Source organism: Orycteropus afer, unplaced genomic scaffold, assembly GCF_000298275.1.
Source record: "Orycteropus afer afer isolate SDZICR_OR568_19922 unplaced genomic scaffold, OryAfe1.0 scaffold00171, whole genome shotgun sequence".
Classification (NCBI taxonomy): Eukaryota; Metazoa; Chordata; class Mammalia; order Tubulidentata; family Orycteropodidae; genus Orycteropus; species Orycteropus afer.
Window position 1 is genome coordinate 4,695,583 of NW_006921758.1, and position 27,379 is coordinate 4,722,961.

At 38.0% G+C, this 27,379-nt stretch overlaps 1 protein-coding gene across 1 annotated transcript in view; it reads left to right on the plus strand.

The window, feature by feature from the left end:
* RECQL (RecQ like helicase) overlaps window positions 1-27,379 on the plus strand; it is a 33,106-nt gene that overhangs the window by 3,657 nt on the left and 2,070 nt on the right. Inside the window, exons 2-12 of the mRNA XM_007946799.1 lie at window positions 2,845-3,042; window positions 4,281-4,460; window positions 10,748-10,854; window positions 16,808-17,006; window positions 20,169-20,335; window positions 21,111-21,192; window positions 22,214-22,362; window positions 22,450-22,567; window positions 23,127-23,265; window positions 25,864-25,955; window positions 27,153-27,372. Of these exons, the coding sequence (XP_007944990.1) occupies window positions 2,845-3,042; window positions 4,281-4,460; window positions 10,748-10,854; window positions 16,808-17,006; window positions 20,169-20,335; window positions 21,111-21,192; window positions 22,214-22,362; window positions 22,450-22,567; window positions 23,127-23,265; window positions 25,864-25,955; window positions 27,153-27,372 (1,651 nt within the window). The remainder of the gene's footprint in view (window positions 1-2,844; window positions 3,043-4,280; window positions 4,461-10,747; window positions 10,855-16,807; window positions 17,007-20,168; window positions 20,336-21,110; window positions 21,193-22,213; window positions 22,363-22,449; window positions 22,568-23,126; window positions 23,266-25,863; window positions 25,956-27,152; window positions 27,373-27,379) is intronic.

The window sequence follows — 27,379 nt, forward strand, 5'->3', positions numbered from 1 at the left end:
GTGCCTTTTTACTTGTTGACCTCGGGTTTGTCAGCCTTAGCAGCTAGTAGCTGCCTGAGTGAAGAAAAGCCACCAGCTTCAGTGGGACAGGAGCGGGAGGCAGAGCTGAAACTCAAGGTTGAGGGGCTTTCACCCAGCCCCTAGAACCCGGCAGTTTGAACTTGGACTTCTAGTTTCCAAAAGTGTAAGAGAATAAAATCCTGTTTGTTAAAGCCACCCATTTGTGGCATATTCCTGTCAGAGCAGCACTAGGTAACCAAATCAGCTAATATTAATGTGTCCTATTTTATTAGATAATAGGGAATTAGAATAGGGGACCAAAATCCCCCCCCCAAAACAAAAAACAAGATAAAAAACATTGGCTAATCTATATACAAGTATCAAAGTAAGGAATAAATGCTCATAGCTATTACAGTTCTTATTTCTGCATCTGGTCATGTGGTCACAGCTAATATTTATAACTACCTGGTTCACATTCATTTGTCCTTAGTATGCACTTTAGCACGTTCTTGGTGGGGTCACCCAACCCTTTATTACTGAAGGACCTGGGCCAATAGCAGTTCTGCCTGTATTTGGTTGTTATACTTTTCCATTGACTTTAATCACAGAAAGTGACTGTACTAAGAGATGCTCTAAAGGATTGCCTATATTCCAGATATATTCCTCCAATTTCTCCTTAATAGTCAGGGTTGCTCACCTGAGGCAGTACAGTGACTCCCTTCTTTGACTGTTGCTTTACTGGCATGAGGAACTGATTTACTGACATGCGGAGCCCAAAGTGGTCTGCTGGCAATCTCAGCTTCCAGTTTAAAGGAGCTATTGCTTTGTCCCCTGATAGAAGCATTATTTCTTCCTTGGTAACTAAGACCTCTAGACCAGCAGAGCCCAAAGTTACTGGAATAGGAAACAAAAATTTTACTAGTGACTTACTAGTAAAATGAGAGGGGAACACTCTCATTTCCATTTGTGGATTGTCAGTCCCAGTATCTAGGCTATTGAAGAAACAGCACTAGTCATGGATTTATAGTATATTCTATATCCTGGAAGATACTACCTCAGTCCTTAATTTCTTGCCAACCAACTGGTACCACTGTTGAGTCTTCAAAATATCATTCTATTATGTTATCAGGCCATCTGTTTCAGAATGATGGGAAACATGGTTAGACCAATTCATTCCTTGCACATGAGCTTCTTTTGAACTTTATTTGCTTACAACTGAGTTTTCTGATCAGGAACAATTTTGTGTGGAATACCATGATGGTCAATAAAGCATTCTGTAAGTTTATGGATATTGGATTTGATAGATGGATGGCAGTCAGGGAAGGCAAATCCATATCCAGAGTAAGTATTTATGCTGGTGAGAATCCAGCAGACACTCCCATGTCACCAAAGCTATGAGCCATTGGACCTAACAGGTTGAATGGTGTTTGGAATGTCTCTGACAAATAGGGATGTTATCTGCTGCTTTTGGCCCTATAGATGATTCACAGCAGAGACCATTAGGAAGCAAAGCTGTGCCATCCTCTGTAGATAACTATCTTCAAGACTGACTAGGCTTTCCACTGAGAGGTCCCTTAGAGGTCCTGGGTGGTAAAACTATTAAAGTGCTTGGCTGCTAAGCAAAAGGTTGGAGATTTGAGTCTGCCTAGCAGCACCTCAGAAGAAAGGCCTGGTGATCTGCTTCTGAAAAAGCAAGTACTGAAGAGCCTGTGGAAGATAGTTCTACTCTGACCACATGAGGTCACCATGAGTTGAATCAGCTCGAGGGCAACTTTTTTTTTTTTTTTTTTCCCCAAATCTCATACAGACTTATGCAGAGAAGGGAATTCTCGCAGTTGGTATAATACAAAGCCACCATCACCACCTATTAAATCATAGCCACGAGATTTCATCTTATGAAGAGAGTTTAAAACTGGGTACTGATTACTGCAGGCAGATAATTTAGAAAGCACCAGGACATCTTTCAAATTTTTAAGCTTCCACTGATGTGCCAAAAGGAATGTCACTTTGACTTTTAATACTTCAATTGGTTAGAATCATATACATTTGAGCTTCTTTTAATACTGAGATTGATACATGGATGCCTCTTTATAAATTCATTTGATGAGGTTGTAGTGCCAATTCCAACAGTACACTTCTCTTTTTACTTATTACATTATCTTATGTATAATTATCAACTTATCATGCCAACAAATACATTTTCTTGAAACAATGGTTAAGTAATTAGAAGGTTACTGTTAAGTAGCTTCCTTTTGCTTTAGAGACTGATCACTTACATGATATAGGATACTGTTGGAACACTTCTCTATCTTAACATAATAAAAAATTAAGGAGCTCTGGTGGTGCAGTGCCTAAGGCATTTGACTGCTAATCAGAAGGTTAGCACTTCAAACCCACCAGCTACTTCACAGAAGGAAGACAGGGCAATCTACTACTGAAAAGATTTATTGCCTGAGAAACCCAATGGGGGTCACTATGAGCCGGAATCGAGATGGTAGTAGGGATTTTTTTTTTTTTTTTAATCATTTATTAGATGTTTTACTGTATACCAGGTACTGTGGCAAGAACTTTCAATGTTCTCTTATTTAATTCTTTGACAATACTATGAAAGTTAGGTATTTTCCCCATTTTATAGATGTAGAAATTGAGTCATTCGGGAGGAGGGCGACCGGAGATTTAACCCAGGTCTGTATGACTCCGAAACCTGTGCTCTTAATCACTCTTCTATATTATTTAAAATCTACCTGTAATTTAAATAGTGAGGAACATCCAGAAATCAATAAAGAAACTTAAAATTGTAATTTTAGTTTATTTAATCATTTTATCTTTTTATCCCACTCATAGCACTAACTGAGGAACTGGAGTCTGTAACCAGTGAGCTACATGCAATAGACATTCAAATTCAAGAACTTGTGGAAAGGCAACAAGAACTTACAAAGAAAAAGACAATCCTAACAAAGAAAATAAAACAGTGTTTAGAGGATTCTGCTGCTGGAGCAAGCAATGATTGTGATTCTTCCCCTGATGCTTGGAATAAAGAAGGTTTACTCATTTTTATTTCTTTGCTAGGGTTTTTTTTTTTTTTTTAATTTCCCCCTTCCCTCCTCTTCCAAGTTCTCTAAGCTAGAGTTACATTCTTTTTTTTTTTTAATTTGTATTGTGATTTGGGAGAAAATTGACAGAGCAAATTCTTTTCCATTCAACATTTCACATATACCTTGTCTGACCTTGACTGCAGTTTGCCACAGTGCAACATCTCTCTTCCCACTTCCTCCCCTTAGTTACCTCTTCCCTGTGTCCTTCCCTCCAATGCACTCCTGCCCTGGGAGCTGTCTCTCTATGTGTACACAGCCCTTCTGTTCTCCCATGATTGATCTCTCCAGGGAGTATATCTACCTAATGTAAATGTTCAACATTATCAAAAGATAATGCCTATCTTTTGTTTGGCTGGAAGCCACAGGAGTGGGTTCAGTTCCGGACCTGAAGGGCAGCTAGGGGCCATAGTCTAGAATTACATTATTCTTATGGGTTGGTGTTTTCCATTATGCTTAGCAGTGAAGCTTGTCATTCCTTGGGTGGAATGAGAATCTTGGAAGCAGTCCATCTTTACTTACTTTTGTAGTCTTTTTGAATTCAGCTTGAACTCAGACGTTGTGATTATTTCCAAATGTGATTCTAGCAACATTAATCAGTGCTTGGAAAATAATGTATTTAGTTTAACAAAATTTTCTAAGTTTTAACTTTAAAAAAAAAGTAAACAAATAAAAAAAAAGTTATTCAAACTTTTGCCAAAACCTAGTTCATTTTCCTGGCCTAGTGACCAAACCATTTCTTGACTCAAGATCTTGCTGAACCTCATTTTCATTATTAATTAGAATACCAGAGCTCTAAAAAGAATTCTGGAGGGGTTTTTTGGAGGCGTTGTTTTCTAGTGATTTGCTTCTAAGCACAATTTACATTAACATTTTCACACAATTGCTAACCTTTTTCTTGGTATTTGAGTTTTTAATGATACTATGATGTCTCTGATGAACACTTACACTGTTTTACAAATACCTTACCAAACACCATCTTCTGTGTGGTTAACCCTCCACAGGCAAACAGTTTCATTTTTTCTCATGTAATATTTCTTAAAATAGATCATTTAATTTGGTTTTGCTTTGCTTAGCCTGGTGAGTTCTATTTATCTGATTCTTTATTATGAAACTGGCCATTTAAATTTGTGTTTCATTTATAATCCTAATAGTTCTAATAATTTAACCTTATTTTTCTTTTTTTAGATTTTCCATGGTCTGATAAGGTTAAAGATGTTTTGCAAAATGTCTTTAAACTCCAGATGTTCAGACCACTTCAGCTTGAAACTATTAACGTAACAATGGCTGGAAAGGAGGTATTCCTTGTTATGCCTACAGGAGGTGGAAAGAGCTTATGCTATCAGTTACCAGCATTATGTTCAGATGGTATGTATTAATAAAGATTAAGTTGAAGAAATGCCATTTCTCTTGATATATTTTTAAGCATTTGAAAAAAAATAATATCAAGGCATAGATGTAAAGACCAAGTACAGTTTTGTTGTTTCATTCATCTCTAAATCAGTGTACGTTGGAAGGGTTCATATAAAAGGGATACAGTGAAAACTTCTGAGAGTAATCTTTTTTGTCTGAAACATAATTAAAAAATATATTGAAGGGCAAAACGCACTGGCAAAAGGGTTCAATAGATGTAGACTCTAATCCTAGGTTTTTATTGAGTATCTGCTGTGTGAACAAGAGGGGCACAGTCCAAGTTTTCACAGAGTTCATAGTGTCCAACGATGCTTTCCCAAACTTTTGTGTGCATAATAATTCCCAGGGGATCCTATTAACATGCTGATTCTGATTTAGTGTGAGATCTGAGTCTGGTTTGAGACTCAAGATTCTGCATTTCTAACAAACTCCCAGGAAATAAGGATTTTGCTGGTTGAGAGTAGTAAGGGTAAGGAGCAGAGGTCAGAGTTCCTGGGTACTGTAAATAGTTAAGTGCTCTACTGCTGGCCAAAAGATTAGTGGCTCAAACCCACCTGGGGCACCTCAGAAAACAGGCCTGGCTATCTGCTTCTGAAAGTCATAGTCTGAAATCTCAGTGGTGGTTGGTTCTATATTGCACACATGGGGTTGCCATGAGTCAGAATTCACTTGATGACAGCTGACAACAACAACAAAGAGCAAAAGTCAGCAAACTTTTTTCTTAAAGGGCCAGATAGTAAATACTGTAGGCTTTGTGGTCCTTATGGTCTCTGGCAACTGTTCAACTCTGGCATTAAATCATGAAGCACTGTAGGGAGAATGTGAATGAATGAGTGTGGCTGGGTTCCAGTAAAAGTTTATGTATACAAGCAGGGAGCTGGCCTTTAGTTTTCTGCTTTTATCTAGAAAATACACATAATTGCAAGCATTTACAACAATGGTTTTGGGATAAAGATTTTAATAGAGAATTAAAAGTCAGTGTGATGATGTGACATAGAGGTATCAGGGAATGCTACTGAGCTGAAAACTAAGAGATGAGTAGGCAAAAGGGAGAAGGAAAGAAGAGTGTTTATGCAGGGGAACAGCATGTGAGAGCCCCAGTGTAAGAGAGAACATGCATGGTATATTGTTGTTGCTATGGTATAGTGCACTCAATAACCTGGAAGAATTTTAGTGTAGCAGGCAGTGATGAGAAATGTGGAAGAGCCTTTAAAACTATTTTTAAAACATTTCCTTAGATTAGTGGTAAGCCATTGAATGGTTTTTTTATACAAGTAAGAGACCTTGTCATGTTTGTGTTTAGAAGGGTAGTTTCAGCAGAGGGAAGGATTTCAGAAATGTTTAGAAGATAGATTTCATAGGACTCGGTATTGATTGGATGTGGGAGAAAGGAGAAATTTCAGGTTTGTGCAAATAATGAGATTGTTTACTGAACTAGGGTACACTAGAGAAAGACATTATTTGGGAATGGGGAAGATGAAAGTTGATGAATTCAGTTTGGGACATGTGAAATTTAAGATGCCCATGGTAGAATAAGATGGCCATGGTAGACCAGGAAGCTGGCCGGGGATGGTAGCAGTGTGGTTTGGAGCAGCTTGAGGGAGGAGACAGACCAGGAAGTAGGGCGGGCAGCTGTTCAGAGCAGCTGAGGGAGACCAGGAAGTGAGCAGAGCAGTTTGGAACAGCTAAGGGGGACAGACTTGTTTGTCAGTTTGTCCTACTCTGGTGGCTTATGTGTTGCTGTGAGGCTGAAGGCTATGCCACCAGTGTTTCAAATGCTAGCAGGGTTACCCATGCTGGATAGGTTTCAGCAGATTCCAGACTAAGACAGACTCTGAAGAAGGAAGAAGCCGTTCACTTCTCAAAGAATTGGCCAGTGAAAACCTTATGAATAGCAGTGAAACACTGTCTGATATATTACTGTAAAACTTTGTAAGTGGCCCTGTAACATTGTCCAATATAGTGCCAGAAGATGAGCCCCTCAGGTCAGAGGGCACTCAAAATATGACTGGGGAAGAGCTGCCTCCTCAGAGTAGGGCTGACCTTAATGAAGAGAATGGAGTAAAACTTTTGGGACCTCCACTTGCTGACGTGGCATGACTCAAAATGAGAAAAAAAAAAAAAGCTGCAAATATCTATTAATAATCAGAACATAGAATGTACTAAGTATGAATCTGGGAAAATTGGAATTTGTCAAAAATGAAATGAAATGCATAAAGATCAATATCCTAGGCATAAGGGAGCCGAAATGGACTGGTTTTGGCCATTTTGAATCAGACAACCATATGATTTACTATACCGGGAATTACAAATTGAAGAGGAATGGTGTGGCGTTCATCGTCGCAAAGAATGTTTCAAGGTCTGTCCTGAAGTACAGTGCTATCAGTGTTAGGATAATACCCATATGCCTACAAGAAAGACCAGTTAATACTACTGTTACTTAAATTTATGCACCAAACACGAAAGCCAAAGATGAGGCAATTGAAGATTTTTACCAACTTCTGCAGTCTGAAACTGACCGAACATGGAATCAGGATGTGTTAATTATCACTGGTGATTGGAATGCAAAAGTTGGAAATGAAGAATCACTGATAGTTGAAAATAATGATGTTGGTGATAGAAATAATGCTGGAGATTGCATGATAGAATTTTGCAAGACAAGTTACTCATTGCAAATACCTTTTTTCAACAACACATATGGTGGCTATACACATGGACTTCACCAGATGGAGTACACAGGAATCAGATTGACTACATCTGTGGCAAGAGGTGATGGAAAAGCTCAATATCTTCAGCCAAAACAAGGCCAGGAGCTGATTGTGGAACAGACCATCAACTGCTCATCTGCAAGTTTAAGTTGAAGCTGAAGACAATAGAAGTCCACGAGAGCCAAAATAGAAACTTGATTATACTCCTCCTGAATTTAGAGACCATCTAAAGAATAGGTTTGATGCACTGAACACCAGTGACTGAAAACCAGAGGAATTGTGGGATGACATCAGTAACATCATCCATGAAGAAAGCAAAAGGTCACTAAAAAGATAGGAAAGAAAGAAAAGACCAAAATGGATGTCAGAAGAGACTATGAAACTTGTGCTTGAACAGAGAGTACCTAAAGCAAATGGAAGAAATGAAAAGATAAAAGACCTGAACAGAAGATTTCAAAGAGCAGCTCAAGAAGACAAAGCCAGTTATTATAATGAAATGTGCAAAGGCCTGGAATTAGGAAACCAAAAGGGAAGAACATGCTTGGCATTTCTCATGCTGAAAGAACTGAAGATAAAACTCAAGCTTCAAGTTGCAGTACTGAAAGGTTCTATGGGCAAAATAATGAATGATACAGGAAACATCAAAAGAAGATGAAAGGAATATAGAGTCACTCTTCCAAAAAGATTGGTAGATGTTCACCCATTTCAAGAGGTGGTATGTGATCAAGAACCAGTGGTATTAAAGGAAGAAGCTGAAGCTGCTCTGAAGGAATTGATGAAGAACAAGGCTCCAGGAATTGATGGAGTACCCATTGAGATGTTTCGACAAATGGATGCTGCACTGGAGGCACTCACTCAGCTATGCCAAGAGATTTGGAAGACAAGTGACTGGAAGAGATCCATATTTGTACCCATTCCAAAGAAAGGTGATCCACAGAATGTGGAAATTATTGAACAATATCATCAATATCACATGCAAGTAAAATCTTACTGAAGATAATTAAAAAATAATTGCAGTAGTATATTGACAGAGAACTTCCAGAAATGCAAGCTGGATTCAGAAGAGGATGTGGAATGAGGGATATCATTGCTGATGTCAGATGGATCCTGGCTGAAAGTAAAGAATACCAGAAAGATGTTTGCTTGTGTATTATTGACTATACAGAAGCATTTGATTTTGTGGATCATAACAAATTATGGATAACATTGAGGAGAATGTGAATTCCAGAACACTTAATTGCACTCATGAGGAACCTGTGCATGACCAGGAGGCTGTCATTTGGACAGAACAAGGGGATACTGCATGGTTTAAAATTAGGTAGGAAGTGTGTCAGGGTTGTATCCATTAGGTAGGAAGTGTGTCAGAGTTGTATCCTTTCACCATACCTATTCAATCTGTATGCTGAGCAAATAATCCGAAAAGCTTGATTATATGAAGAAGAACATGGCATCAGGATTGGAGGAAGACTCATTAACAACCTGTGATACACAGACAACCTACCTTTGCTTGCTGAAAGTGAGGATGACTTAAAGCACTTACTGATGAAGATTGAAGACCACAGTCTATAGTATGAATTACACCTCAATATAAAGAAAACAAAAATCCTCACAATTAGACCAATAAGCAGCATCATGATAAATGGAGAAAAGATTGAAGTTGTCAGAGTCTTCATATTACTTGGTTCTACATCAACATCAATGGAAGCAGCAGTCAGGACATCAGAAGACTTATTGCATTGGGCAAATCTGCTGCAAAAGACCTCTTTCAAGTGCTCAAGAGCAAAGATATCTCCTTGAAAACTAAGATGCAGCTAACCAATCCATGGTATTTTCAACCTCCTCATGTGCATGTGAGAGCTGGACAGTGAATAAGGAAGACTGCAGAAGAGTTGATGCTTTTGAGTTGTGGTGTTGGCAAAGAATACTGAAAGCACCATGGACTGCTAAAAGAACTAACAAATCTGTCCTGGAAGAAGTGCAGCTGGAATGCTTCTTGGAAGTGAGAGTGGCCAGACTTTGTCTCATCCACTTTGGTCATGTTGTCAGAAGGGACCATTCTCTGGAGAAGGATATCATGCTTGGTAAAGTGGAGGATTGAGGAGAAAGGGGAAGACCCTCAACAAGATGGATTGGCACAGTGGCTGCAATGATGGGCTCAGCTATAGCAAGGATAGTGAGGCTGGCACGTTCTATTGTGCATAGGTTTGCTGTGAGTTGGAGGCGACTCAGTGGCACCTAACAGCAACAACATGGTAGAACGATGGTTAAGTGCTTGGCTGCTAACATAGAGATTGGCAGTTTGAACCACCTGCAGCTCCTCCGGAGAAAGACCTGGCAACCTGCTCTCATAAAGATTATAGTTTAGGAAACATTGTGGAGCAATTCTGCTCTGTCCTGTACAGTTGCAATGGTGCACAACAGCAATGTAAGACATCCATTGAGTTTAAAGAGTGAATCTAAGAGAGAAAGCTTAGAAAGATGGTGTGGGACACTGAGTGTGGGTATGTGTGGCTATGAAGGGAAGAAGAGAGCCATAACTATGGATTTTCCAAAGATGAGTCAGATTGGATCACATTTAAGGACCAGTAATAAAGAAGGTGGAAAATACGGGAAAGAGAATAACTGAGAGGGTGAAATCACTGATAAGGTCTTAATCTAAGTATGTTTATTTAAAGGTACCCCACCCCACCCCTGAGCCCTGGTTGAACCATGATTAGAACGCTTGGCTGCCAACCTCAAAAGTCAGCAGTTTGAACCTACTAGCTGCTCTGCAGGACAAAGATGGGGTAGTGTGTTTCCATAAAGATTAGAGCCTTGGAAACCCTATGGGTGCGTTCTATGCTGTCCTATGTGGTTGCTATCAGTCAGAATCGCCTCTAGGACAATGAGTTTGCGTTTGGCCCCCACCAGAGATATTGTAAAGAACAAACTATAGAATTGCATGGTCATATGTTTTTAATAATGTAGAATAACTTTTGTAGTTTTGAACAATTTCTTTCATAAGAGAAAGGGGTATATTACCAGAACTTACTTCAGTCAGTTAACTATTTACTGATTTCAGCTCAGAAATAAATTAATATGGTATAATAAGTGGAAGAATACTCATGCAGCTGTCATTCTTAAATATGTAGGTTACTTTGCTTTCTTTGGAGAACTTGGGGATAATTTTTCCTTAATGCAACTATATATTCTTTGACCTGATTTTATTTTACTGAGGTTACCAATACTGATGGTTAAAAATGATAGCAAATTAAACATTCAACATGTTAGTACCTGTCTTCATTTTTATAGAAAATGAATAAGGGAAGAAACTTATATTTAGTCTTATATTTGTTTATTTGGTTAATATTAACCTTCTGTGACCATTTATTCTTATCTACTTTCTTTATTAATGAGGGTTAGAAATATTGTTAAGGTTGCAATGAAAATTAGTCTGAACTGATGGGTGCTGCCTACAGGTTATGGTAAAGAAGTTGTATGGTGGCAGCTCCTGATGATGACGTACCACTTAAAGTAGATTTTTGTTTCCTTTAGGCTTTACACTTGTGATTTGTCCATTGATCTCTCTTATGGAAGACCAATTAATGGTTTTGCAACAATTAGGAATTTCAGCTACCATGTTAAATGCTTCTAGTTCTAAGGTAAGTTTCTGTAGCAGAATAACAAAAAAACTCTCCCCTGAAGTATGATCCTTAATTGCAGTTGAGTTGCTTATAAAATTATAAACTCATAAAACTATTTATATCAGGAGTTGGCAGACTGCAGCTCATGGGTCATTTCCAGCCCACTGCCTATTTTTGACCTGCAAGCTAAGAATGTTTTGAAAATATATTTAAATGGTTAAAAAAAAAACATAGGAAAAATATCTTTTGAAATGTGGAATTTATATTAAATTCAGATTACAGTGTCTATAATTACAAAGTTTTATTGAAACACAGGCATGTTTGTTCATTTACTTGTTGTCTGTGGCTGCTTTCATACTATAATAAAAAAGAAAAACCAAACTCACTGTCGTGAAGTTAGATCCGACTCATAGCGACCCCTCCTTGGGTTTCCGAGGCAGTATCACTATGGAAGTAGATTGTCCAACCTTCCTTCGAGGAGTGGCTGGTGGGTTTGAGCCGCCAGCTTTCTGGTTAGCTGTCAAATACCTTAGGTACTATGCCACCAGAGCTGAATAGTTGCAATAGAGACTATGGCTTGCAAAAGCTAATATTTAGTATATATTATCTGGTCCTTTACAGGAAATATTTACCAACCTCTTTTATATTATCCACTCTAAAATCATAAACAAGGATTTCTAATTATGCAATGTCATTAAATACAATAAAATGAATTAATTAAGATACCTTACCTCCATGGACTTTCTTCTGTTTGCAAACAGATTATCTTACTCTCATGTGTAGCATAGAGCATTCCCCATTTTAAAATGTCTTTTAAAAACATTATTGAAAATTTCAAAGATACATTAGAGAGAATAATATAATAAACTGCCGTATGTCCTTTACCCACCTCTAACAGTTATTAACAAATGGCCAATCTTGTTATTTCTGTATACTCCCAGTTTTTCCTACTGCCTCTCCCTCAGTTTATTTATTTGAAAAAATTTCTAGACATTGTATCATTTCAATTGTAAATTTTTCAGTATGTATCTCTAACATTTTAGGAAATAAAACCACAATGTTGTCATCACACCTAAAACATTTAATATGAATTCTTTAAAATCTTCAAATAAAAAATACTCAGATTTCTCCATTTCATTATTTAAAAAAATTTATAATCATGGTCCAGATAAGCTTGGTGCATTGCATTTTGTTGATACAGCTGTGCTGTTGTTGTTGTTAGCTGCTATTGACTTGGCCTCTGACTCATGGTGCCCCCTTGCACAATGAGATAGGACTGTTGTGATCCACAGGGATTTCATTGGCTAATTTTTGGAAATAGATCGCCAGGCCATTCTTCCTGGTCTAAGTCTGGAACCTCTGCTGAAACTGTTCAGCATCATAGTAACGTGCAAGCCTCCACTGATGGACAGATCATGGCTGCACTTGAGGTGCCTTGGCCAGGAAGCATATCTGATTTCCCACATGGAAGGTGAGACTTCTACCATTGAACCACCACTGCACTCCGATAGAGCTATATGTTCCCCTTATCTCGTTTCCCTTGCAAATTAATTTGTTGAAGACACCAGGTCATTTGTCCTATAGTTTTTTGCATTGTGGATTTTCCTGATTGTAGCCTTGTAATGTTTAGCTTGTTCCTTTTAGTTAGATCTAGAACCTTGATTGTATTTGGCCTTTACTTTTTAGTAAGAATGCTTCATAAGTGATGTTGTATGGCATCATGTCAGGAGGTGTGTAATACCTGGCTGTCTTTTTGTGTTATGAAGAGTGATTTGTGGGTTCAAGAGATGCCATACTGATCATCTATAATGATCAAGTTTTTCATCAAATGGTTTTGGCAGCCACTGGCAATTACTGCTGCCCTTATATCTGTTAGTTCATTAAACCAGTTGCTGTTGAATTGATTCTGACTCTTGATGACCCTGTGTGTTCAGGAATAACTGTGTTCCATAGAGTTTTTGTGTGTAGGTTGTCAGGCCTTTCTTCCCAGGCTCCCTTGGATGGAGTCAAATTGCAAACCTTTCTGTTTAGTAGCTGAGTTCTTAACCATTTATGCCACCCAGGGACTCATTAAAACAAAACAAAAAAAACCCAACCTTGTTGCTGTTGAGTCGATTCCAACTCATAGTGGTCCTATAGGACAGGGTAGAACTGACCCATAGGATTTCCAAGGCTGTAATCTTTACAAGCAAATTGCTACATCTTTCTCCCATGGAGTGGTGCAGCTAGTGTGTTCCAACCGCCAACCTTGTGGTAGCAGCTAAGTGCTTAACTACTGCATCACCAGGGCTCCTAGGGACTCATTTAAAAAATCAAATCCCACTGCTATAGAGTTGATTCCAACTCACAGCAACCCTATAAAACATGGTAGAAGTGCCCTGTGGTAGTTCAGTTTGTGTGTCACCTTGGCTAGGCCTGGTTGAGTGGCTGGGCATATTCCCCATGATGAGACTGGGAATCAACTGCATGGTGGAATCTACTGTGAGAGCTGAGTAGCTGCCTTTGGGAATGTGGTCTGCTGCCTGTATATAAGCAGAAGCCTTGGGGAATGGTCTCTAGCTTGTGGCATGCTTGGACCCTGCATGTAGCTGTGTTGTTGTTCAGCAGCCTGCCACACTCTGCCGATGCTGAGACTTACAGTGGACTTGAGTTAATGGCCTGCCGTGTGGTTTGGTAACATGGGGACTGTGCCTTTTTACTTGTTAACCTTGGGCTTGGCAGCCTCAGCAGTCAGCAGCTGTCTGAGTGAAGAAAAGCCTCTAGCTTCTGTGTGCCAGGAGCAGGAGGTGGCACTAAATCCCAAGGTTGAGGGGCTTTCACCGAGCCCCTAGAGCCTAGTACTTTGAACTTGAACTTAAAGCCTCCAAACTGTATGCGAATAAACTCCTGTTGTTAAGGCCATCCCATTTGTGGTATATTCTTGTCAGAGTGGCACTAGGTAACTGGAACATGCCCCATAAGGTTTCCAGGGCTGTAAATCTTTACTGAAACAGACTGTCTCATCTTTCTCTCTCATGGAGTGGCTGGTCGGTTTGAACTGTAGACCTTTCGGTCAGCAGCCAAATGATTAAACCATTGCTCCACCTGAGCTCTGTAGGGACTCATTAAGTGGTTATAAAATGGTGATTTCAAATTCTGTCTTTCCTACTTCATATATTAACTAGGCTTTTTCTACAAAGGAACTTTTTCCTCATAAACCCTTTGCAAGATGAAAACATTAGATTCTTTCCCTTTCTTTGCCAGTTTTCAGAATGAATTGGTTTTGCAGCATTTTCCATAGTTGGTCAATAAGTTCTTTCATTTTTTTCAGGTATTGTTATAAACTTATTTATAATAGATTTTTTTTTTAACATATTTGATACATACCCATTTGTAGTTACTATTCTTTTTTATGCTGAAATAGTCCCATCTTTGAGCAGTGAGAATTGGCCCTGAAATCTTTTTTACTTAACTTTGGTCATGTTGTCAGAAGGAACCATCCCCTGGAGAAGATATCATGCTTGATAAGGTAGAGGGTCAGCCAGAAAGGGGAAGGCCCTCAATGAGATGGATCAACACAGTGGCTGCAACAATGGGCTCTAGCACTGCAAGGACTGTGAGGCTGGCATGGACCAGGCATTGTTTCATTCTGTTGTACATAGGGTTGCTATGAGTTGGAGCTAACTCAACGGCATCTAACAGCAACATAGCTTTTGATAGCTTCTTTCTTTTGCAACAAGATATTCTGTACTTTTGTACATATCCTGCCTAGACATGGAATCAGCCATTTCTCTAAGTAGCCCTGGTCCCTTTTGTTTCTCCCATGTATTTCATTTCATTCAAACTCTTGTATCATTACATCTCCTTTTGCAGTCAACAGAATGAATTTGTTGAGAACATTGCTCTTCTAATACTACTGTACTTTCTTAAAACTGAAGAAGAGAATAATAGTAATAGAAAGTAGCTTAGAAACATGCAGATACTTATAAATTGGAGAGAGAGAAAGAATAACTGCAGTCCAGTTTTCTGGTTGTTTTCACTAATAGTTCATAGAATATAACACTTTTTTTTTTTTTTCAAACCTTGTTAGGTACTGTCGAGTCAGCTCCAACTCATAGCAACCCTGTGTACAACAGAATGAAACAGCGTCAAGTCCTGCACCAGCCTCACAATGCTTGCTATACTTAAGCCCATCATTGAAGCCATGTGTCAATCCATCTTGTTGAGGGCCTTCCCCTTTTTTGTTGACCCTCCACTTTACCAAGCATATCCTTCTCCACGGAATGGTCCCTTCTGACAATATGACTAAAGTAGGTGAGATGAAGTCTGACCATTCTTGCTTCCAAGAAGCATTCTGGCTGGACTTCTTCCAGAACCGTTCTTCTGGCAGTCCATGGTACTTTCTGTCTTCTCCCCCAACACCACAACTCAAAAGCATTGACTCTTCTTCAGTCTTCCTTATTCATTTTCCAGCTTTCACATACATATGGGTGTACCAGAGGTTCTGATTTTACTATTGCACCTATCCATTTTTTTAGAAAATAGTCTTACATTTGCTTCCCTAAGTTTTCTTAGGGACATTTAGAACTATTTGAAATATTTAGTACACTAGCCATTTCTTAATGAAATCAAGTATCTCTAGGAGTTAACTAGGAGTTAATGAATTGCTTCTTCATTTGGATCATGAAAGCAGTTTTGACTGTTTCTTTCCATGGTTTCTTTACAATTTTGGGGCTTATTAGATTAGGAAAAAATGACATCTAATTACTAAATATTAGATGTATGAAATAATATCAGAGTGCTGTGACTGTCATGGGAGCTCTGGTAGTGTAGTGCCTAAGGCACTTGACTGCTAACCAGAAGGCTGGCGGTTCAAACCCACCAGCCACTTCTCGGAAGGAAGATGGGGCAATCTACTTCCGTAGTGATACTGCCTCGGAAACCCAAGGAGGGGTCGCTATGAGTTGGGTCCAACTCAACAGCACATAACAACAACAACAACATTACTGTCATGCTTGGTAAAGTAGAGGGGCAGTGTAAAAGGGTAACACCCTCATTGAGGGAAGATTGACACAGTGGCTGAAACGATGTACTCAAGCATAGCAATGATCGTGAGGATGGCGCAGGACCAGGCAATGTTTCACTTTGTTGTCTGTAGGGTTGCTGTAAGTCAGAACCAACTCAACAGCACTTAAGAACAACAAAACTATAATAAATGTTACCTTACACCTTTTTTTTTTTTTTTGGTCACAATCTTAATTTAATGAATAAAATATTTTATAAAATTTTATGGCTTTTATATTTAAATAGAGATCATAAGTAGATTTGATAACATCATTAAAGTAGGTAATAAAAAATTAACATCAATAAAAAAGCTTAATAATAAAGCTCACCTGTATAATCATAGCTATTTCATTTAGCTGACATGTTGGCTTTTATTATGAATTTAGGATTATGCCTTCATAGAATAGATACTCTTTACTGAAATGTCTTTCCACATTCAATTTTTTGTTCTCTTTCTTGTCAAGTGAGATTATATTTTTGTCATCAGCAGTTTGGATGTAAGTAATTAACTAAAATGCTATTTACACAGCTGCCATGAAGTTTAGTACTGCGGCATAGTTTCCACTTTAATGAACTAAATAAACATCTGCTATAACAGCTCAAGGCTGTTCCTTTTGAGTGATGAATGTCTTCATTTAGCACTTAGTATTGCAATTTGTGAGGAGCTCCGATGGAGCAGTGATTAAGGCATTTGGCTGTTACCCAAAAGGTGAGTAGTTCAAACTCATCACAACTCTGGGAGAAAAATGAGGCAGTCTGATTCCGTAAAGATTTACAGCATTGGCAACCTGGTGTGGCAGTTATGCTCTGTCCTATAGGGTCACTATGAGTTGGAATTGACTTTGTGGCATTGGGTTTGGTTTTGGTTTTTAGACTGCAGTTGTTAAATTAGTTCTGTTATCATGGTGTCTGGTTTTCCTTTAAATAGGAGCATGTGAAATGGGTTCATGCTGAAATGGTAAATAAAAACTCCAAGTTAAAGCTCATTTATGTGACTCCAGAAAAAATTGCAAAAAGCAAAATGTTTATGTCAAGACTAGAGAAAGCTTATGAAGCAAGAAGATTTACTCGAATTGCTGTGGACGAAGTTCACTGCTGTAGTCAGTGGGGACATGATTTCAGACCTGGTATGTATGCTTTATCTAGAAATGCCTTGATGTTTGGGACTGTTTTCTTACTCAGCTTTACATGATGGATATCCTTGCTTCTATTAAAATTATCCTCTCAGGAAGTTTTTGCTCATTTTCTTTTACCTTAATATGAAGGGTCCAGGAGGCAGAGTCTAATCTCTTTACTCCTCACTACAGTTTTCAGTCTCATTGCCTTTATCTTCTGAAATGTGTGTTTATTAGCAAATATACTCCCTCCCATCCTTGTGGAATTTAGTAACCTCACATTTGTTGAGGAATTTGCATCTGCTAAGAATTTTCTTCTAGGAATTTGCATCTGCTCAGAATTTCTTCTGGTCCTGCGCCATCCTCACAATCATTGCTATGCTTAAGTACATAAATTCTTCAGAATTTTCTTTCTAGAAGAAAATGTGATGTCTTCAGCATCCACATCCAGCTCCTCACTATTTCAGTTCTGGGAAATATTTTAACAACCCTTTTCTTCACTCCACCAACTAAATCTCAGTTTGAAGTAGGTTATTCAGACTTTGTTTGTGCAAACAATCTCACATACAAAATCCTGTTCACTGATTACAACCTCTTTTCCTCCAGAACCTGCTATACACACTCATCTGGACTTCTTGGGCCCCTCTTTATTTAACCCTTCCTTCTTTGTTCGTGGCTCCAGTTCCCACATGACATTGACTCGTTTTCTCCCCCAGTCTCTGCCCTGTTGTTATTTGTGTCTATTATATTCCCCTTGGATTGCCTGGCCGTTTTATCAGTTTGCTTTGGGGACTGTGCCAGGTTGGGATCTTGGATCCATCTAGACTTCTCCTTTCCCTATTCTTGCTATTTGGGCTACAAAATATTTGTGGGAAAAGAAATTGCTTAATGCATTAATTTCTACTTTAGTTTGGCTTTCACCATACTCAACTATTCTTTTGTTATCATTGTGTGCCATTGTGACCCCATGTAACAGTGTAGAACTGACCCATAGGGTTTCTTGGTTTGTAAACTTTATAGGAGCAGGTCACCAGGTCTTTCTTCCATGGAGCTGCTGAGTGGGTTCAAATGGCCAGCCTTTTGGATAGCAGCCTAGTGTTTAACTGTTGTGCCACTAGGGCTCTTCTTATCTTACTTATTTTCTTTTTAATTTTCTTGTGATAAAATATATATAACAAGCCCTAATTCAATATAAAATGTATACATTTCTCAAGTTTTCCATAGCATTAACTTTCTCTTCAGGCCTCAACTCATACTTAGCAGATGCCGCCTACTTCCTGGAAAATAGATATGAATGTCTCTCTCCTTCCAAATATTACTTTTTTTTAAAGACAAAAAAGATTTTTTTATATAAAGGTAACCACTCCCACTCTATCCTTTCCTGCCTTAAAATCTCACTCTGTCAAATTTTTACTCCTACATCTTTAGTTTTTTTCCTTCCCCAAAACAAAGAAAGAAATTAAAACACCCTTCTGACCTTTTCCACTTCTTTACCGTATTGGCTTATTTCTGTTCTTTACCTTCTAAACCTTCTAACTTTTAAACGTACCGTCTCCATTTCTCACTTTTTGTTCCTTTCTGAATTCGCTGAATCGTTTCTGTCTCTCCCGCTCTTAATGAAACAGTCACTAATCACCCTACCTGCCAAGGGCCTCATCTCATGTCTCATTGTCCTTCATCCTTCTCTTCACTTCAGTAGCATTTCGCACTGTTCACCTCTCACCTTACTCCTTTCTTCCCTTTTGCTTATTATGATGTTATAAGGCTTTTCTTTCCGTTTTTCCCACCCACTTTACTCTTCTTTTGCCTTCTTAAATATTAGTAATCTCTAGCGTTCTGATCTCAGTCTTTATCTTTTCTTCTACTTCTCCAGAGAGAGTAAAGTCTTATCCTGAAGACTGAATGTCTACTTTCAGAATTGTTTGGGGCACAAATTTTTTTTTTTTTTCAATTTTATTTAAGTACTTTCAGCAGGGTATATATACTGTCTGCTAAGATCCCACTGTCTTAACCAGACGACTCTTCACATTTGTTATTGAAGGTATTTGACTTAATGGTTCTTGTTTTATATTTTCAACCTGAGCAGTATTTTCATCATTGCTTATATATTATCCCGACATGTCACCTCTGTGGGTATGCTGCCAAGCTGTAATAATTTATTCCCATTTCCAGTTATCTGACTCTCAAACTTTAGGTTTATACTCCTCATTGTTAGAAATGTACATCTAAATTACCCTGACTAAAACTAAGTTCTCCCCAAAAGAACTTCCCTTTTTCCTTCTATTCTGCAACTGGGAGTTATGTTTGCCCATTTGCTGTGCTAGATAATCTTGACCAATAGCTTTTGATTTTCTTCCTCTCTCCTTGCTTTATCCCTTTCTTCTGCCCCTCCTCTCAAGGAATGCCTCCTTCAGTCTTCCCTTAGAAATCATTCCACCACTCACACATCTGGTCAGGGTCCAGTCAGGAGATGGAAACCATACCAGTTATTTCAACACAGAAAATTTAAAATAAAGAATGGGTTAAAAAAGTGGTTAAATAGATAACTGAAAAAGCAAAAGAAAATTCTCAGGTATTATGGAGGTAGAAACTGGAAGAAGTAACTATCCCTAGGGCTGGGGAACAGAAAGAAAAAGTAGGGATTAATACAATTAGAAACTTGGAGGAGGGTCCCGTGGAGCTGAAACTTTGAGGTCTGAGGAGGAAGCACAGCTCCTTGGTGTCTCTTGGTGGAGGTGGAGGTGGAGGTGGAGGTGGAGGTGGGGTGGAATGTTGAGGTATTCCTTCTCTTCAGTAAAGGAGATCTGGTGGCATAGTGGATAAGGCATTTGGCTGCTAACCAGAAGGTTGGTGATTCAAGCCCACCAGCTGCTCTGTGGAAGGAAGATGGGGAGATCTACTTTTGTAAAGATTTACAGCCCCAGAGACCCAACGGGGGGTTGCTGTGCATCAGATTCTACTCGATGGCAGTGACTTTAGTTTTTTTTTTTTTCCCCCCCTCTGCAATAGAGATCCCATCTCTGACTAAGAACAGTGTTTCTGTAGAAATAGTTAAAATAAAGCCTGCCTATTAAAAAAATTAATCATTGGTTGTCTGCATAGTGTTGAAAGGTATAGTTTAATCTTTAAAGGATGGAGAGAGGGCCACTTGGTATTCTTTATTATTTTTTTCAGATTATAAGGCACTTGGTATCTTAAAGCGGCAATTCCCTAACACATCTCTAATTGGGTTGACTGCAACTGCAACAAATCATGTTTTGAAGGATGCTCAGAAGATTTTGTGTATTGAAAAGTGTTTTACTTTTACAGCTTCTTTTAATCGGCCAAATCTTTATTATGAGGTATTTAACTTTTACATCAATTTATTAGTTTTGTGAGGGTTTCAGCAGAGTTGTTAGCCTTTTTATTTTGTTTATTTTACACAAGAAACAGTTAACTATGTAAAAATATTTTTAAAATCAGAAGGTGATTATAAGCAGATTCATTAATCAGTGTGTTACTCATGTAAGTGTTGTGCTGCCTCGTCCTTTGCTAAGGAGAAGACATTTCCCTGCTTGGGTGCATACTTTCTTTCATAAAAAATATGAGCAAGTCACATACTTGTTAAATTTACATACAGTGCTTCTTGTACAAGAATGGAAAGATGGAATGATACTAAGGACTTTAACGATATCTCTATTGAAATTACTAAATAGTAGAAATATTTATGTGACATCAAAGATTTGCTGATACTGCCTTTTTAAATTTTATTTGGTACAAATTTGAAAGCTAAACAAACTAAAAGATCTTTTTTCTTTTCTATTCCTTTTAAGAGTAGGTGTAATAAATTTCTGTGTTGTCATTGAATAGGTATTTGTGTTATGGTTTTTATCAAAGAAAAAGAAAAGTCTCCAGTTTTACAAGTTAGTCACTGATTCTCTGTCACCTCATCTCTGGTAAATTAAAAAATAAGGAAAGTGTAGGAGGTGGCAAGGCTGTTGTATGAGGCTAGTGAAGAGGAAATAGAAAAAAGTGACCATGCTCAGGATGGAATAGCACCTGGAGAGTTGTAAACAAATGGCTACTTGGATGGTACTCATTAATTTACTTTTTAATAAGTTCGCTTATTTTTTTTAGGTTCGGCAGAAGCCGTCAAACACTGATGATTTTATTGAGGATATTGTGAAGCTTATTAATGGGCGATACAAAGGACAATCAGGTAATACAGAAAACAAACAAAATCAAAGTCGTAGAGATAACTTTCACAAAGCAGTAACTCATAGTACACTGACATAAACTGACACCAAAAATATTAAGGTATGGCAGAAGATCCTTGAAAATGTTGTTGTAAAATTATTCCGTTTGATGATCTTAGAATTGGGTGATATTTGCTTATGCTACAGAGTCTAAGAATCATAGAATTTTCTGATTTATTTTTGCTTGTTTACACAATTGCTTTAAAGAATGGACCTAATGATGTAATGTGAATTATATTTAGAAAGTATTTAGTGTGTGAAAGAGGATTAGGCACTGAAGTTCTAAAGGGATAAGAAACATAGTCCCTTTAATAAAGGATAAATAAATAAATAGTACATATTGGATAGGTTAAGCATAGATGGAGTTGAGACTATATGTTTAATTTGTTCCCAGGATTAATGACTAGACAAGTGTTACTGAAGCAGAGTTTGTGTAAAGTGGTATTTCAAAACTGTTCTATAGCTTTTTAGCTATAGATACTAATGAGTGTCCTGGCTAAAAGGAGTTCTAGGGTCAAATAAGTTTGAGAAAGGCTGCAGTTGTTTTTCCTTCCTAGAGATTCACAGGGTATCAACACCTAAGTTCTGACCAATCCTGTGTGAAAAGAGAAACCTGTTTAATTCTGTTTTAATGCAGTGTTCCCAAACTCATTTGCACATGAAACTCTTTTTCCACAGCACACTTGTTTACTCTTATGGAGCTGTGTGACAGCAATTTGAAAAATACTGCGTAGTGGCAGATAAAGCTGGAGAGTGAAAAGAGGTAATGGGAATCAAAACTGGTTGCTGAAGGCTTACTTTAAAGCAAGCTAGTGATCAAATCTTGAATTACACCAAAAAATCAATATATGCCCAGGGCCTTGGATTATTTTATAATTCTTTTGTCCCCCTATGTATTGTATTAGTATCTTGAGTGTGTATGTTGAAAATTAACTTCCAGGATTGTACTGCCTTTGACTAACAACTGGCCATATTTTGTTACAGGAATCATATACTGTTTCTCTCAGAAAGACTCTGAACAAGTTACTGTTAGTTTACAGAATTTGGGAATTCATGCAGGTGCTTACCATGCCAATATGGAGCCTGAAGATAAGACAAAGGTTCACAGAAAATGGTCAGCCAATGAAATTCAGGTTAAGTATATATCTTAAATAGAAGCCTAATTTACCTTTAAAAATATTTGAACGTAATTAACAGGTAAAATGTTACATACATTTCAGGTCGTAGTGGCAACAGTTGCATTTGGTATGGGAATTGATAAACCAGATGTGAGGTTTGTTATACATCATTCAATCAGCAAGTCTATGGAGAATTATTACCAAGAGAGTGGACGTGCAGGTATGTAGCACTGCAATCCAGAAGTACTTTCTTAAAAAAAGTTTTTCCAGAAAATAAACTATGAATGATGTTTTAAGACTTTTAAATTTTTAATCTTTATTGGTTAGTTATATTGGAACAAATAATAAAGACTTTTGAGCAATTTTATACTTACTTATGGATGGATTTTACTCATGTTCTACTGGAGTGTTATGAATTGTTTCTTCTTAATGATTGGGCAGAAAACTTGATGTCCATCCCTGCCTCCTGAATTTCCAATTAGCGGTTTAAAATCTGTAACAAATAACTGGATTACTTATAGACCTTTTTTTTTTTTTTTTCTTTATCCCCCTCCATTTTTTTTTTTTTTTTTCACTTAATAAAGCTGATTGTTGCTAAAACTCTCTAGTCTTTAATTTTTTTAATTCAAGGGCACCTGTTACAGATTAACTCACATCTGTGTCTAAAATTTCTAGATGTAGTATATATAGACTAGAGTATTACCAGCTAATTTTACATGTTATTTTTCCATGTTTTGAAATTTTAAAATTATTCAATCTCAAAATTTCTCAAACTACAGGTCGAGATGACATGAAAGCCGACTGTATTTTATATTATGGCTTTGGTGATATATTCAGAGTAAGTTCAATGGTGGTGATGGAAAATGTGGGACAACAGAAGCTTTATGAGATGGTGTCATACTGTCAGAACATAAGCAAGTAAGCCACATTCTTTTTTATAACTTTTGTCAAAGACAATCACAAATATGAAAGAGTGTGACATTACTTTGAGTACTTACTAAAGTGAGTAGTAGATGGATGGGTATAACGTAAACCTGTAAAAGAAGATAGATGCCTGAAGGGTGGATCCAGTACATGAAGCCTTGATCTAAGAAAAGAGATCAGCACATGAAGCTGTAATCTAAGAAAAGATATATCTACCTATCTTTGAGATAATCCTTTAAAACTGTTGTTTTTATTGAAGGTTTTCATACAGAATGAGAAAGTTCAAACTTGTGTATAGCTCTGCAATTTAATAATTTTGAACAGGTCTATAAGAATATAGGCATTTTGAGAGTTGAGTTCATTAACACATGCTGTGCTACCAGCTGATGGAAGCTGAAGGCTCAGAGCCAAGTTTCTCCTTTAAAAATGAACTTAAATCTATTTAGGCCAAGCCACTGCCACTGGATTGATGCCAACTCATAGCAGCCCCCATAGGGGGTTACAGAAGCAGACTGCCTCATCTTTCTCCTCCTTCTTTGGAGTGGCTGGTAGATTTGAACCACTGACTTTTTGGTTAGCATCCCAACACCTTAACCCCAGGGCTACCAGAGCTCTTAAATCTGTTTAGATTGGCTTTAACTATAAAAAAAAAGATTGCTGATGGCTTTTGGACATTGTCACCTTTGTACTACGCTATTGCTCATCACATAAGGCAGGCTCAGAAAATGTTGGCATGATAATTAACTGGACAGGATTAGGGCATTTCTTTTCCTATAGATGCTACAATAAACCAGTTAAAGAAATGGGAAAACAAGTATTTTGTCCAGAAGGCCCCATGAAGTTTTTTTTGGTTTCAGACTAAGATATTGATACAGAGAATACACAAAACTGCTTTCTGATTGTCTGATAGTTGTAAAATGTTGAATCTCAAAATGAAAGTCAGGTAACTTTTCTTTTTAAACTTTTTATTATGATTTGGGTTTACAGAGCAATTCGGTTTTCCATTCAACAGTACATATACATTTTGTTACATGTTATTCAGTCTTCACAATATAATATCACTTGTCACACTTCCTCCCTGTGTTTCCCTGTTTCCATTCTTCCTTTCTCTCCGTGCCTTCTGAGCTCTGTCCTTGGTTGCTGCCCTTTTGATTCTTCTAAGCAGTGCCTACCTCTCTGTTACTGTTAACCTTATAGACCTATTATTTGGCTGAAAATTGAGTCATGGCGGTGAGTTCAGTTCCAGACTTGAGGGGTGACCAAGGGTCCTAGTCTCAGGGGTTGCACAGGTCTCTACCTGACCAAGCCTGGTCTTTTTTACTATTTTGTCTCCATGTTTTTCTTCTACTCAATCCAGGACCTTCTAATGTGATCCTTTGTAGAGTGGTCAGCATTGGTAGCCAGACACCATCTAGTTCTGGTCTCAGGATTGTGGAGGCTGAGGTTCATATGGTCCGTTAGTCTTTTGGACTAATTGTTTCTACACGTCTTTGACTTTCTTTACTCTTCTTTGTTCTTGATAGGGAAAGACCAATAGTTGCACCTTAGAGGCTGCTCACAAGCTTTTAAGATCTCAGTTGCTACTCACCAAAGTAGGATATAGAACATGTTTTAGCCTGTGTTGTGCCAGTTGACCTTGATGTCCCCTAAGACTATGGTCCTGAGTCCCCAGGCCTAGTGACTTGTTCCCTCAAGGTATTTGGTTATGGCTAAGAAGTTTTTATAACTTTGTGCCCTGAATTAATGGATATATTTAAAGTATATGACTTCTTAAGCTATGTTTATCAAGGGCCTATGGGAAAAAAGCATTTTACATTACATGTGGTAGGCAGAATAATGGCCCTTCCAGAGATGTCCACATCTAAATTGCAGGACTCTGTGGGTATGTTACATTATATGGCAAAAAGGAGTTAAGGTCGCATATGCAGTTAAGGTTGCTAATTGATTGACCTTAAAGTAGGGAGATTATCTTAGGTCATCTAGGTGGATCCAGTGTAATCACAAGGGTCCTTAAAAGTGGAAGAGGGAAGCAGAAGAGAAGGTGGGAGTTACTCAGTGTGAGGAGGATTCAGCCTGCCTTTGCTGGCTTTGAAGATGGAGAAAGAGTGTCCAGAGGCAAGGAATATTGCAGGGAGCCTCTAGAAGTCAGAAAAGGACAATGAAACAGATTTCTTACCTATAGTCTCCAGAGGAAATGCAGTCCTGCCAACACCTTCATTTTAACCCAGTGAGACCTGTGTCAGACTTCTAAATAACTGAACTGTAAAAATACATTTTAAGCCACTAAGTTTGTGGTGGCAACAATATGGAACTAAAATATAGAAGCCTGTATTTTGAAATAAGGATTCTTAAAACTTGTTGTTGTTGTTATGTGCCATTGAGTTGGACTCGACTCATAGCGACCCCTCCTTGGGTTTCCAAGGCAGTATCACTATGGAAGTAGATTGCCCCATCTTCCTTCCGAGGAGTGGCTGGTGGGTTTGAACCTCCAGCCTTCTGGTTAGCAGTCAAGTGCCTTAGGCACTACACTACGAGAGCTCCCTCTTAAAACTTAGATGCTTTAATAATTTGTATCTCTAAATGTGTTTTCAGATGTCGTCGTGTATTGATAGCTCAACATTTTGATGAAGTGTGGAACTCAGATGCATGTAACAAAATGTGTGATAACTGCTGTAAAGACATCGGTGAGATGAGTTTTTAAAATCTTTATGGGATATATATAGCGAAGACAGGACTACATGAGACAAGAATATCTAGACTTAAAAGAGGGAGCTCTGGTGGCGTAGTGCCTAAGGCATTTGACTACTAACCAGAAGTCTGATGGTTCAAACCCACCAGCCACTCCTAGGAAGGAAGATTGGGCAATCTACTTCCATAGTGATATTGCCTCAGAAACCCAAGGAGGGGTCGCTATGAGTCGGATCTGACTCGATGGCAGTGAGTTTTTTTTTTTTTTTTTTGAGTCTTAAAGATGGTTTTAAAAGATTAAACAAAGTGGCATAGTGCCTAAGGCACTTGACTTCTAACCAGAAGACTGGCAGTTCAAACCCACCAGCCCACCTTGCAAGGAAGACTGGGCATCTACTTCCATAGTGATTCTGCCCTGGAAACCCAAGGAGGTGTCACTTAGAATCACCATGATGGCAAACTTGTTCTGTTTTGTTTGGTTTTAAGTAGACTATTCCAGATTTATAAGACACCACAGAGTTTTGAAAAAAAGGTGAATAAAGGGAAAAGTCATATATGTACATATTTCATATTGCTATACTGAGGGCATATGGAATTTTTAAGAAATTAAGAAAAATTTTTAAAATTCTTACTAGAAATGTTAAGAATAGGATAATTCTAGTACAGCCACTGACAGGGGAGAGAAATTTATTGCAAAATAGTTTATAATGAATCATTCTTGATCCAGATGATGACAGTTTATAAGATACTAACTTAGCAATGTTTTGGCACTATATTATAATTTTTTTTTTTTTTTTTATCCTATGTGCGTGTGTTTGAAGAGCAGGACTATCTAGTTCTTAACACTGAGTTCTAATATCTTGGTGGGTGGAGTTCACTAGTTTTAACTTTGTAGCTAGAGAAACTTATTTATGAGTTTATTAGAATGTTTCATGCTGACCAATTAACAAGGGTCTGATACATAAATTTGAACTGCCAGGCTTCTGGTTAGCAGTCAAGTGCCTTAGGCATTATGCTACCAGAGCTCCCCATTTGAGGAATAGCCTAGTCTTAATTCATAACACATTGGCAAATCAGTGTTGAGGGTGGCTCATACAATGATTACTAGTTTTAAACCAGTTTAACCACTAGCATAGTATCTCCTTGCCCTCTTTTAAATTTTAATTACCTGTATCATGTCTTTTTCATAATAGCATTTGAAAGAAAGAATGTAACAGAGTACTGCAGAGATCTAATCAAGATCCTGAAACAGGCAGAGGAGCTGAATGAAAAGTTGACTCCATTGAAACTGATTGATTCTTGGATGGGAAAGGGTGCAGCAAAATTGAGAGCAGCAGGTGTCACTCCTCCCATACTTCCTCGTGAAGACCTGGAGAAAATTATTGCACACTTTCTTCTACAGCAGTATCTTAAGTATATA